Here is a 14,729-nt window from a genome sequence, read left to right on the forward strand (position 1 = left end):
AAATTTTTTTTTGTCACTCCCAAATGTGAGCTGATAGCTAAGGATCACAAATGCAAAAAATATTTGAGGAAAAACACCAGTATCAAGGAAGAAAAGAAATTAAATGATAGAAAACATTAATAAAACTTGAAAGAGACAGAAACGATGCATGAAGAAGAGCTAAAACAGTAACTAAAACTTACCTGTAATGAATGTCCTCAGAGACAGAAATATTGAACCCATGAAACAAAAAGAGGATATTGTTTTAGAAAAAAGAGAGATTAAAAACTACTCTGGAGAAGGGATAAAAAAGAGCTCACAATGTCTAAAATTCAACACATGAATTAGAAGATAAAATTGTAGTCCTTTACCCCCAAAAACCTAGACTAAAATTGTCATGTAAAAAAGTAGAAAGAGAAAATTAGAAAATCAAGTGAAGGCAGAATATCTGAATAACAAAAGTTCCAGAAATTGATGAGAAGGAAAAAATATCCAAGAAACACAAAAATTTTTCAGAATTGAAGAGTATTGAGATTATACTGAGTGAGGAATATGGGTGAAAAAATACTCCAAGGCATGTAACTGTGAAATTTCAGAACATTACAGGCAAAGAGAAAAATATAAAAGTTTCCAAAGAGACAGAGAAACAAGTCACATACAAGGATGCAGGAATCTAAACGCCATGAATTTCTTCCTAGAAGCTGTAATACAAGAGAACTGCCTTTGAAAATATAAGGGAAAATTATTTCCAATGTATAATTTTATACCCAACCAACATATAAATCAAGAGGTTTGGTAGAATAAAACATTTTTAGAGATGCAAGTCTCAAAAGTTTAATTCCCATGTACCCTTTCCTAAAATTAGGCATGAAAAAACAAAACAACAACAACAACAAAACCTGGCAACAAGAAGTCCAATACAAGGCAAATGAGGACCCCCCCCCCCAGGATATCACTAAAAGGAGATCCCAGAATAACTACCATGCTCTCTTAGAGAACAACTAGTGCACACTGGCACAAGAGAAAAAAGGAATCCCAAAAGATAACTCCAGAAGCAGAAACTAATACGCTGGTTAGCAGGTTTAATCATATTGAGAGGAAATTTAATTTTGGCAAAGAATTGGGGGTACAATGAAAATAACAGAAACAAATGAAAAAGAGAAATGTAAGAGTCACCCTCCTACTGGTTAAGATCATAGGTGTAAGCCACATAGCAGTGGCTTCAACTAATTTCTCATGTAAAACAGAAGTCCAGAGACAGGCAGCCCAGGGCTCCTAGCATGGTGGTCCACGGTGTCAGAACCTAGGCCGCTTCTCTTGTTCTGCCACCTTCAGCAGGTGGCTTCTACTTCATAGTCCAAGAACTCAAGCCACATCCACGTTCCGGCAAGCAGAAATAAGAAAGACAGAGAGGGAAACGACGCCTCTAACAACACTTAAAGATCACTTACAGTAAACTCAGTAACACATCCCACTGGCCAGGACTTAGTCACATGGCTGCACCTAGATGCATGGGTTCTATTGCTAATTTTTTTAAAGGGATGGAGAAGAATGGTTACTGGAAAATAGCTAGGAGTCTCTGCTACCTCCCTCCAGCACTTTGTATTCTTCATATTCTACACTGTTTTACCTCGTAGTATTTATTAATCGCTGATAGGTTTTCCCTTCATATGTTTATCTGTTTTCCCTAACCTGGAAGTTCCAAGAGGACAGAACCTCTTTTGTTCACGTCTGTACTCCAGTTTTTGGAAAAGTGCCTAAGCATAGAAGGAATTTAATAAATAAGGGTTAAATGAAGACATGAATTATTAATTCTGGAGTAGGGCAAAGTCTCAGAAAATAAACTTAAACATAAAGATCCCATCCAGGTACATATGATGCTTTTTTCAGTCTTGCTCAGTTAGCAATGGATGCCTATCAGCTGGAAAATACTGACTCACCCCACCCTGCTGAAAACACTAACTTTAAAAAAAAAACCTCCCTTCCTCTGAATAGGTGATTCAAAAGTCTTTACACAAGGCACAACCAATACAACTACAGAAGACAGCCCTGTAATAATTCCCTAGTCATAATAGTATAAGGAATATTTCTTTAGTGTGGGCAATAATGTAACCAATGTATGTGTAACTGTTTAATTTGTCCTGTGTGTAGTTATGTAATATGTAATAATGTAATTAGTAATAAAAAGGTAAACATCAATATAATTAAATTAATATAGTGACAATTAACTCTTCTTAATATAAGCACTATCAGATAGGGGAAAGGAAGTGCATTTGGGGGGAGTGGTGTGTAAAAGACCTAAATCCTCATTCTCCAAGCAACAGATACTGTCTGTGACTGAAAATATCAAGAAACACCATAAAATACATATAATCTACAAAAAGGAAAACAAGCATTAGAAGAAACAGCTAAAAATGTTGAAAACAGCTACTCTGGGGACCGATATCAGGAATAAGAAGAACAAGATCAAAAGTCTACTGTTTTGCTTTTAAGGCTTACAAACTATCTGATTTCAAAACATGTATGTTTAATTTGAATTTCCAAATCTAGTTCGGCGCCCTCACTCCTCTGAGCTCCTGAAATACAATCTATATTATTAGGAGCCTAAGAATGACTTAATGAACAAGATGAAGGATCACTTTAGCTACACGTGAGCGACCCCGACTGAAAACTAACCCCGGAAAACACGTCCGCGATTTAAATGCAAAGCATGACACGCGCCCATCCACACTCGCTTTCTACACACAAACCGTGTAAGAATTGTACGCAGGTGCGCGTGGAGAGGAGGGGACGGGCCCAGAGAGGCGGGACAGGAACGACCTCCGCGTTCAGCCAGCCACTTCTAATGTGACTTCTGACGTCTGGGGGTAAGAACGTTTGGGGAAACAGAAGGGGACGGAAAAGTCACAGCTGACACTAACCGAGCCTAGCGCTGAGCTCCCGCGAACCCTAGCGGCCTGGGCCGTCGCGCCGCGCCCCTCAGCCGGGAGGCGGAGCTGACCCTCCGAGCCCCGCCCGGAGCCTGCCGCTGCGAGACGTGCCGGGGCTGCTCCCTGCCAGTGGGGAGCCACAGGCGGAGGAGTTTAAGGAAGAATACCCGCCGGGTGCCCTCCTCAGCGCCCGAAGCAGCGCCATGCTTGCCCTCCGAAGGAGCCTGACTAGAGCTGTGGCCGCGCGGACGCTCGCGCCTCAGGTACGAACCGCAAAGGACGCGCCTGAAGTCTTCCCTGGGGGAGGGGCGAGAGGGGCGTTGTCGGGAGGGAGCGGGCCGCGCATGCGCCAGCCGTGTTCCCAAACTTCCTATCGCGCTGCTGCCACCCAAGTTCCAGAGCAAGTCCCTGAATCCGGAGGCTGGGGTCCCTGGGACGCGCGGGAGGAGGAAGGTGCCGCTGGGGAAAGACCTACTATCTTATTCTCCTCCCAGCCGGCTCTCGAACAGCCCTGGACAGGGGGCTTCTCCTGCCTAGGTGTCCGGCGGCCCTGAGGACACCCCTGAAGCGCCCCCTGCTGCGCTTTTGCTGCCCAGCGCCTCTGTGCCCACCGCCTCTGTGCCCACCCGGTTAGGGTCACTGCCAGGCACTGCTCAGGTCTGACCTCTTGATTTGTCTTTTGGCAAACCACTGCACTCCAAACTGAAGGGTGAAGGAGAAAAAGGTCAACTAGCCACTGGCAACTGAACTGGCCTCCCCCTTTTAAACGAAATACAAAACTTCCCAGCATTTTGCAGAGAACCTTAAAGAGAGGGTGTGGGTGGAGGAGCGTCCTGCCCAGCTGCCACTGTCTCTTGGGGTCGGCACCCAAGTCAGGCAGGGTAGGAACTCACAGCAAATATGATAATTTCATTTGAAGTTAGATGAGAAATGTGCAAGATAGATTTTTGTGGTTCAGCCTTAACTATCGGAGATTGGCCTATTCGGTGAATCAGTCTAACCTGGAGGGTTTTTTCCTTTTTGATGTTTAGATTCGTACTCCGTTCTCAAGGGATAGGATGGGAAGGGAATTTGGATAGAGACTGACTTTCAGTAAAGACTAAAGAAGAGCTATTAATGGCCTGTCACCCAGGATTAGCAATACAGTTTTTATCATGATTCTCTCTCTACCGGGGCAGGGCCTAGGATTATTCCTTGCAACTTTATTTTCAACTTTGACTTCACTAAATGTCCATAAAATGCTCTCTTATAGGTGATTTGGAAGTTATTGCTGCTGAAAATAAGCCCTAACTTGTGTAAGAGAGCCTAAGGGAGCCTGAAGCCCTCATGATTCCTCCCCCAGCATAGTTCTAGTTTCTGGCCTGTAGCAAAAATCACATCCCCTCAAGCACACACTTACTACTCTCACTGCTCTTTAACCTTTCCCTGGGTTTCCTCTCTTACTGCTTGTTTCTCCTGTAAAAGATTACAAAATTATGTCCCTTGACCACAGTTTGTTTACAAATATAAATTCCCTAAAAATCAACTAAAAATTGTTACAAATACTCTACTGGTCCATTTTCTAATATATTTTATTTATAACATTTTAAAATAATAATACCTGGAGTTGTTTATTTGCCTAACATTGTCTTACTAGATTTTGGCTAAAACGACACAAAAAACATGTCCACCAAAGGTAGGAGTAGCTGCAGTTGTTTGGGGTGGGAATACCTGCTTTCATTGTAAGCTTAGACACTTGGGCAGTAGGAACATAACTCATAGGGAACATCAGTGTAATGAACTCAAATAGATAATTATAAGTATGACATTATACATAATTAAATCAAATACATAGGCTATTGTGTGTTATAACCTTAGAGAAAGAAGCCTACTGGTTTCATTTGACATACCAGCTAGTCAACATAAGCCCCACATTTTTCCATAGCCTTGTTTGTACCACAGCTTGTAATGGGAAACTGATTAATCAGCATCAGAAATTGGCACGTGATAACCAAACCCACAGTAAGATAGATTTCTAAACACAAATGCCGTGAGTGTATATGTATTCACATGTGCATATAAGTATTTATATATACACAAAATACATACACACCAGTATAATTTCTAGTAAGGCATTTCCTGCCTAAATTTAAGTTCACTAAGACAACGGGAATTAAACAGTAGCTGTATATTGAGCATACTTAAGAGTACTTATCTTTATTGACATCTCTCTAAACAAATTCTAAGGAGAGATGATAGCAGAAGTACAAATACGGATTATGAGTCTAATGAGTTATAAACCCCAAGTTTCCAAAGTATTTAAATTTGCCTTTTCTTCCTTCAGATGTGCTCATCTTTTGCTACGGGCCCCAGACAACACGATGGAACGTTCTATGAATTTCGCACCTATTGCTTTAAACCTTCAAAGATTGATGAATTTCTGGAAATTCTTAAGAAAAACATACATCTTAGGACGGCTTACTCTGAATTGGTTGGATTCTGGAGGGTAGAATTTGGAGGCAGAACGAATAAAGTGTTTCACATTTGGAAGTATGGTATGCTTTTCCAGCTTAAGTATTTAGTATAGATTTTCATTCTGTTAAATGTTATATGACAGCCCTGGCATCTATATTGTTATAAATACACATAGGTTAAATTAAAATTTTAAAAAGAGGAACAACAAATAAAATAACAACAAAAATGAATTCAGTGACGACTCCTCCCACTGGTACCTTTGTCCAAATCCTTATGTATCATTATTGGAAAAACGTGGCATCTCATTTCAAATTATAAAATTGTGAACTAGCCTTTAATTCTCAGAAAAATTATAGAATGGTTTATTGTATAGATGATTTATGAAAAATTAAAGCAGTGATTGCAAGAGCCCAAGTGGGTTAAGATCATAGGAAGGGTGTGTTCTTTTTTTCTTATTGTTGGATCTGCAGCTTGATATCAGGATTTTAGTAGACACAATTCAAACATGGAGGGGTCTTAGGGTAGTTTAGGTTGATGGGGATAATAGTTAACTTCTAAGCCTCACACAGCTCTGAGATTGCATAATTCTTTAAGTTTATCTCTTTCTTTCATTTGTGCACCCAAGGTTTCAGGGAATTCACTGTCATGCTGCTCTAGGGAAGTAAAGGCAAAGGAATCAGAGTTCTCCCCATACTGAAGCTGACTTACCGCTGGTTTAGTAGACAAAGAACAGGTTACAGGAATCTCCGGAATGTTACTCCAGTGTCTAATCTTTCTGAAGTCCCCACAGGACTTAACATGATATCTAAAGAACTTTTAAGAATTTCATTTAGTGTTTGGTTATCAGTGTTCAAAGTTAATAGCCATCAAGTACTTTAATATGAAAAGTACTCATTCTATATTTAACACAGCTGTAGTTTAGGGGGTTTCCCTGTTGTAATAGAACAAACCCCATTAAAACACAATTTATGCTTTAATGTGAAACAAGTAGAATTATGTTCCATTAAAAATAACTACTAGTAAGGTCCTGATATAACTTACTTAAGCTCAAAGATGTATGTTATTCCTTATCCCCAGCACAAACCATACAAAACTCTTTTACCTTTAGTCTTTTGAGACCCTAATAGTAAATACAGTACGATGCCTGTAAGTTAATAAAGGCATACATCTGTTTGCATAACAAACAAGAGAAATAGTACTCACTCGGTAAAAAGAATGGGTGACAATAAGTAAGAGGATCAGCACTATTTCTTTGGAAGCTGTTTATTCAAAGAGGAGACTGAAAAAGCAAATCGTAATTTCATGTATGTTCAATTTAATTCGGGTGTACCTTGACCTGACTACCCACCACCAGCACTACCAAGGAAAAACAGTCTTTCTCTAAACTGACACTATAATTTCAATGCCTCCAATAATAAGAATAAATAATATATACTGAGCACTAAGTAGATGCCAAACACTGTTCTAAACTCCTTTCATGTACTAACTCATTTAATCCTCACAACAGCCCTGGAGGTAGTTACTATAGCATCATCCCTGTTTCACAGAGTGAGAGGCAGGTACAGAAAGATTTAGTAACTTACTTAACTCTCACAACTACCTACTAAATGGTAGAGTCTGTACCATTACAATATGATATTATCACTAGTTGTTTGCACTTATACTCTCTTTTAGATCATGAGCAACTTAGGGACAGATGTTACATCTATTTATGTTGATACCTCCAGTGATACAACACAGTGTCCTTATGTGGCCTCATGAACACTTGCTGAAATTAATGAAACCCAGAAAAAGTACAGTTGGTTTTGAATCGAACATTGTAATTTTTCTTACTCCTTTCCCCATAGACAGTTTTGCTCATAGATCTGAAGTTCGGAAAGCCTTGGCCAAAGATAAGGAATGGCAGGAACAATATGTCATTCCAAATTTGGCTCTCATAGATAAACAGGAGTTTGAAATTACTTACCTGGTGCCATGGTGCAAATTAGAAAAACCTCCCAAAGAAGGTAAGTCCTTCCCTCTTAATCACTTTGAATTTTGAAGGAGAAAAGACTAAAGACTTGTAAGTTACAAAAACCAAAGTTCCATAGGAGAAAAAAAGAATAATATTTTGTTTTATATAGGAGTATAGTGTGCTTATAGAGTTAAACTGAATTTGAGCTCTCTGCTCAATTAATTTAAATTATCATTGAAACTGAGGAGGTGGGGATATAGCTCAGTGGTAAGCGCATGCACGAGGTCCTGGGTTCAATCCTCAGTACCTCCATTAAAAAAAAGAGAGAGAAAAAGAAAAAACCAACGAGCATGAAATAATGAAATGTTTTTCCAATTTGGAAAAACTCTTAAAGTTTAGATATGAATATAAAAAGTTGACATGTGAAGTAAAACTTAAGAAGTCGGGGATTTGGAACAGTGAAAACATATACCTACCTAGGCAAAGGGTAATTATGACATTTTGTCCTTGTTGAGTACCTTTTTTTATATAAATTACAGTTAATCTTAAAACATTAAGTATATCTTTGTTTGTAAGACTGACTGTTGGTGAATGAATTAAACTGTTAAGCTGTATTACACTAGTTTAACTTTTTGGTTTTCCTGTTTCTTACGTCTCAGTTTGAAAATTAATTTAAAGATTTATCTTCTTACTGATCTCACTTTCCTACTGACTTAAGGAAATGTTGACCTCAACCTAATTTTAAACAAAACTCAGATTTTTAAAAAGCATAAACTAATTTAAGTTTTATTTTCCCCAATAGTCCTAACTTTGTAGTCTATCTTAGACTATAAGAGATTTGAAAAGTCTTATTTGGATTCTTATCCACCTAGACCTCCCTTCAGCTTTCAGCACTGTCTAAATTAATTTAGTGGTTCCTAGAACAGCATCACATCTTGATTTTCTTCTCCTGTGTTGTTCATGATTCTTTAGTAACTCTCCTTTTTTCCTTTGACTTTTCAAATTTACTTGTACCCTAGTTTCTTTCTCTCTGCTTCCTCCATATTCTGACCAGAAGATAAACTGCTTTTCACATATTACCTGAATATTTAGGAATAATGAAACCATTTCCTTCCTTCCCCCCCCCCCCCCAAAAAACTCACACATCACTTTCGGTCCATTGTTTGCTGGCTGTTCCTGTTAGAAATGGAAGGAACAGGGGGAAGTTATACAAACAAAAAGTGTTTCCTCTCAAAACTGTAAAAAGGGAAATATAGGAGATCAGAAAATAGCTTTTTTATTGATTTCTTACCTTAAAAAATAGACTCATGCAGCTCAAAAATCCAAATCCTATCATAAATTTGCAATATTTATTTTAATGATTGATTTTATAGGTTAAAAAATCTTTCAGATAATTAGCTTAATATAGTCCTCTTTCTTTCTTCTGTATGCTAAGCTTAGTAACTCAGCCTTATACATGGTGAGGGACTTCCTAAACATAAAAGCAAGGAAAAACAATGCAAAGAAATCATAAACATGTGTGCATAAACATCTCTATATGTTTGATCCTCCAAATCTATATATGTAGATCAGCCTTCCACTGGAAATAGACTAACCTGATTAGAAATTTCTTGAATATCTTTTGTAAAGTCTTTGTTTTTCTCCCTACTCTAGGAGTCTATGAGCTGGTTACTTTTCAGATGAAACCAGGGGGGCCAGCTCTGTGGGGTGACGCTTTTAAAAGGGCAGTTAATGCCCATGTGGAGCTAGGCTACTCAAAACTGGTTGGAGTTTTCCACACAGAATATGGAGCACTCAACAGAGGTATAGTTGTCCATTTCTTCTATGAAATTCAAAGTGTGCTAGTGATCTGCTAAGTTCCTCAGGTCTTTTGTTTCTGTATCTCATTATGCCATGTATTTCAATTATTACTGCTAAATGTTTAGGTTTTTGGTCATTTTAAGGGTTGATAAAACCTGTTTTACATCTTATTTATTTAGAATATTAACACCTTATAAAGCCTTTTCCAAGTGTTAAACTGTTTTCCATGATACATCAAAATGAATTGGAAAACTGCAAGGAAACCTCAAGAAAATATTTATTCTTTCAACTTTTTTCCTCTAAATATATATTTTTTTATTTTTTAAAAATACAACATTACTTTGGGTAGAGAGATTGTCTCTGAATGAAATAAAAACATAATAACGTATTTTTACAAAGACTAAATACCATGGACATGACCAAAGATAGAAAAAAAAAATTCCTACTACTTAGAGATAATACTGTTTTGGTCTTTGTGTTCCTGTGTCATTCTTATATATGTAGGCATGTGTATATGTATTCATATTCATATATATATATACCATCTATGTGCTAGAAATAATGCATATGCATGATTAATAATAGCATCCTAACACTCCAGAAAGAGTGTATACAGCAGAGAGATATTACATATCTTAATTTATTTAATAAACACCTATTTGAGGCATTTAACTTTAAATTTGAAAGTTATTGCAGTCAGCATTTCAGAGAGTTTTTTGTGCCAAACTCTAAAAAATGCATGTGAAGTTATCTGGAAGGATAAGTGACCAAGAACAGCTAATAAATTATTTGAAGTATTCATTATATCCATTTGCCTCCTCAACTCCCTTTCTTGGATGTCCGGTGGACATCTCAAACCTAATATACTCAAAGCTGAGATTCAGATCTTTCCCCAGAAATTTAACTTCTAGTAACACATCCTAAGAAAATAATCAGAATATAAAGAAAAAGACATTTTCAAGTTAGAAAATATATGAAGAGGAGAAAATAATGAAAATAATTACATGTCTATTTCATACCTATGCTAAAATAAGATTCAGTGGATTTTAGATTTCAGTGTAGAAGAAAGGAAGTCATAAAATGTAGATAATTTTTTAAAATAATACAAATGAGAACTTATTTCTGAACCAAAAAGCAAATGAAGAAACAATGAAGGAAAAAAAATCAATTGATAATTTTATGATTGAAAGGGTCAGGCTTTCTGCACTCCCCAAAACACCATAAATGAAATTTAAAAACAAAACAAAACAAAAAGCTAAAACTTATGCAGAGGTAGATGTACAGATGACTACTAAATATATATTGAAGAAGGTACAAATCAAGACAATGAGGAGATGCCATTTTCACCTAATTAAGACATACTTACATAGAGTGGTTGGGGAAAAATAAGTACTCATACTGTGTACAATATACTGGTTTAATCTACCCCACTCCCCCAGATTTGACAATATAAATAAAAAGCCTTAATTTTTAAATTATTTTTGCCAGTATTCTAGGAAATGGGTGCATTCAGTTACAGAAGTTTGAAAGTATATAAAATATACAGTGGTCATTTGATAAAATTAATGTTTATGAAGTCTATTTTAATGCTCTGTAATGAACATATATAACTTTTATAAGAAAATACTGAAAATGTACACACTTTTTAATCTTAAGTTCTTTCTCAGTAGAGGAAAGAGTATAGTATTGAGTATAAATCAGTACCTCATTTCTGGACGACAGTGTTCATATTATGTATACTATGCCTATATAAGTGTGTGTGTGTGTATGTGTATGTATGTCTATATATGTATATGCTTATAAACTCTTTGGTTCTCTGAATTTGAATTTTAGGAGTTTATTATATTGAGGAAATAATGAGATCCAGACAGCCTGGGTTTGAATCCCAGCTTAACCACTTATTAACTTTGTGACTTATTAACTTTATGAGTTACTTAACCTTTCTGTGCTTCGCTCATTGATAAAATAATGATAACCTACCACCTAGGATTATTGTGAAGACTAAATGAGCAAATACATGCAAAATGCTTGGAACCAGGCCTGGCACATAGTAAGCACCCAATAAATGTAGGAAGTAGTTGTTTAACATTGTTATTTTATGTAGGTGCCCCTCCAAGGAAGTGTTTGTCAGCACTGTTTGCAGTAAGGAAACTAGAAACAATGTGCTGTGACCCTATGTATATAACATACACAAATAGACACACATATACATCATGTATCTTATATAAGCATAAACATATATGCTAAATGTGTATAAACATGTAAATACATAAATACGGAAAAGATACACTAAAATAGAAATTGGTTAATTCAGGGTTTAGGATTAGAAACTACTCCTGCTTTCCCTTTTGGTTTATCTACATTTCCAGAATCTATACAGCTAACACATATTAAATTGTAATTATTTATTAATTTTTAAATAATTTAAGTACAAGAACATTTCAGTATTTTGTAGAATTATATTTTGAATAATATAATCAACAATAAGGGGGTGGAATAAAAAGTTGTTACCTCCATAAGGAGGAATTCACATAGCCCTTAAAAATTACTGTCATTGCCATAGAAAATGCTCATCATTGCCTTTTTAAAATCTATTACTAAGTATAATATGCAGTAAGGCCCTAATTTTATTATTCTCACCAATTACAAGAAATGCATTAAATATTAACAGAGGTTTATTCTGGGTGGTTCAGGTTCCGATACTTCTTATTTTCTTTTTGTATCAGCCAGTTTTCAGTAATGACCACAGTTTTTTTAATAATCTTGCCTTGGAAAAACAAAGTAAAATCCTTAGCTGTTTCTTGATCTATTAAGCCAGTTTGACTAATTTATAAAATTCTCTCCCAAAACTCTGACCCTTCTGAAATCTTACCACTTAACATTTTTAGTTTTACTTTTTTGATACTAGTTTGATTTAAAGAGTAAGACCTAAAGTTTCTGATTAATTTTCTGTGTGTCTTATTTGTAGTAATGTAGTATTTTAGAGTCTATTTCTGCTTATTTCTGCAGTTCATGTTCTTTGGTGGAACGAGAGTGCCGATAGTCGCCCAGCTGGGAGACATTTGTCTCACGAGGATCCCAGAGTTGTGGCAGCTGGTGAGCTATTTCACTCGGCACAAATTATTCTCAGGACAAATTTGATTTAGTCAGTAACTTTTTCTGCCTTCTTATGAATCTTTTTTCCAGTTCGGGAAAGTGTCAATTACCTAGTATCTCAGCAAAATATGCTTCTGATTCCTACGTCATATTCACCACTGAAATAGTTTTCTGCTGAAATACGAAGCATTTCATTAACTGCAAAAAGATGTGTCTGCTAATGGTGCCTAAATTCTCCTGAGATTCTTGCTATTATTTGAAGAAAGTAGTAAGTTAATTTTCTGTATGTCTTTACATTTTTAAAGCCACCTCTGTCCTTTTTCATGACCACCTAAAGACAGTTCTGTTCATTTTCCTCATAACATTTCAGTATCTATTATACATTAGAAATATGTAGTTGCCACTACTTCATAATCTTGATTTTTCATTTCTTTCACAATAGCTCTTCTCTATTCTGACAACCCTCTGCTTTATAGCATTTTCTTATATTCATATGATTATTTAACATTTCTGTGCCTAACAATATTGTTAAATTATATACAATGTCTGTCTTTTGATCATGTCTGTTTTATCTGAGATTTTAAAAAAAATTTGCCCAGTAAAGTTTATTTTGTGATATCAGATGGGATTCATGAGAATGTTGGATCAAATATATTTCTTTACCTTGGGAAAGTTACGGTATCACCTCTGTCATCTATTTTGGAATTATGGTTTTCACATTAATTATTAGTCACTCTCACTTGGTAAATAATTAATTAGGTCTGTGTTTTAAAAAAAAACTTCAGAAGACTTGTTTTTTGATGAAATGTGTTCATTTGTAGTTAATTTTATTAATTTTTGTTCATTTTAGATCACTAATGAAGATCTTTGGGACATCTATTTGTTTATGGAAATACTTGCCTTAATAAAAGCCTACATATCCATTCTGGGTTTTTTTTTAGTTTGCATTTTATATTTATATTATCTTCTCTGGAGCTTTTACTGTGTTACTATAGGATGGTGACACAGTAATAATATACCAGCTCTTTTGTAAATGTTAAGTTACATCAAGAAAATAGCAGGATAGTAACCCCAGACGGAGAGTTTCTCTAGTGCCGCCACAGATATGCTAGGGTTTTCCTTGCAACATGTTTAATGCCCGTTTCAGTTGAGTGCCTCTGCCTTCTAAAACTAGGTTTGGCACTGCTAAGCTCCTTCGACGGTCTGTATCTACAGCTATATTATTTTACATTTCTAAAATATACTGTAAATGTAAAATCCTAAATGATGAATTAGCTAAGGGAAATCTGGAAAACAAGTACAGTGTGTTGGGCTCCTGACAGAAGAAATGCCTAAAAGATTAAAACACAAAAAAATCAGAAGGAAAAGGGGAGGTGGTACTCACGTGCACCCTATACTATTAACAGGCAAGGAAAGAATCCAAATAAAAGTTCTGTCATGTTTTCTGTTTCCTTTCAAAGCAAAACTCTCTGTAGTGTTGTATGTACGCACCATCTCCCCTTCCTTACCTCTGATTCTTTCCTGAGCCCAGTCTGGTTAGGCCTACGTCTTGGCCAGTCTGCTGAAGGTCACCGAGGATCTCTCTCTTGCCAAATTCAGTGGTCTTTTGATGCCTTTACCTGCCCATCTTCTCAACAGTGTTGAACACAGTTGGCCGTTTCTGCCTTCTTGGTAACACTTGATTCTGAGCTTCAGTACAGGATGTCATACGTTTAGATTTTCCTCCCCATCACTGGCCGGTCCCTCTGTTCCCTTTGCTGGCTTCTCTTCTAGATGTGGGAAGGGCCTCAGGCCTCAAGAATATTCTCTATCTTCCCTCTTTCTAGGTAAGCTCATTCAGTCCCAAGGCTTAAAAGCCATATATGTGATGATTCACACATTTTTATCTTCTTTTCCATCATTGCTTCTGAGCTCCAGACTGAAATACCAACTGCTTTTCTAAAACAACCCTGTCCCTCGTTTGGGTCGCAAACTAGAAGTCACCTTGCTTTCTCTCTTTTCCTCATCCCCTACATGCAGCCTGGCAGCGGTCCTATTGGCTCTATCTCTAAACGAGACCCTGGATGTTACTAGTCCTTTGTCTGTTGCTACCACCCTTGGCCAGTCCACCATCATCTCCTACTTAGCCTTCCTACTGTCCTTTGCCCCAGATAGCCAGCGAAGTTCTTTCTGAAACAGAGATTAGCTCAAACCACCACCTTGTTTAAACTCCTCATTGCAGTAACAATAAAATACAGATACCCTAACCTGGCCTATGAGGCCCCACAAGGTCTGATTCCTGCCTCTAATTCCATTCCCTCCAACTCCAGAGACACTGGAATTCTCCTCCCTGCTTCCCAACTTGCCAAGTTTTTTCCTACCTGGGGCTTTTGCACTGGGTATTCTCTCTTCCAGGAATGTTCTTCTGTCCACCTTCAGATTGTTAGCTCCTGTTTATTTTATTCACATCAGAGCTTAAACGTCACTCCTCCAAGGGCCGACTCCTCTTCATCGCTAGCCTGTTACTGTGTTGTATT

General features: G+C 36.9%; 1 protein-coding gene across 1 annotated transcript; it reads left to right on the plus strand.

The window, feature by feature from the left end:
* The first annotated feature begins 2,987 nt into the window (after positions 1 to 2,987).
* LOC105087914 (protein NipSnap homolog 3A) lies at positions 2,988 to 13,136 on the plus strand. Its single transcript, XM_010978695.3, has 7 exons — positions 2,988 to 3,172; positions 5,233 to 5,443; positions 7,211 to 7,369; positions 8,971 to 9,120; positions 12,127 to 12,213; positions 12,304 to 12,481; positions 13,064 to 13,136. Exons 1-6 carry the CDS (start codon positions 3,113 to 3,115, stop codon positions 12,378 to 12,380), a joined length of 744 nt encoding a protein of 247 aa, XP_010976997.1. The 5' UTR covers positions 2,988 to 3,112; the 3' UTR covers positions 12,381 to 12,481; positions 13,064 to 13,136.
* The last annotated feature ends 1,593 nt before the right edge of the window (positions 13,137 to 14,729 follow it).

This window comes from Camelus dromedarius, chromosome 10 (genome assembly GCF_036321535.1).
Source record: "Camelus dromedarius isolate mCamDro1 chromosome 10, mCamDro1.pat, whole genome shotgun sequence".
In the NCBI taxonomy this organism is placed as follows: domain Eukaryota; kingdom Metazoa; phylum Chordata; class Mammalia; order Artiodactyla; family Camelidae; genus Camelus; species Camelus dromedarius.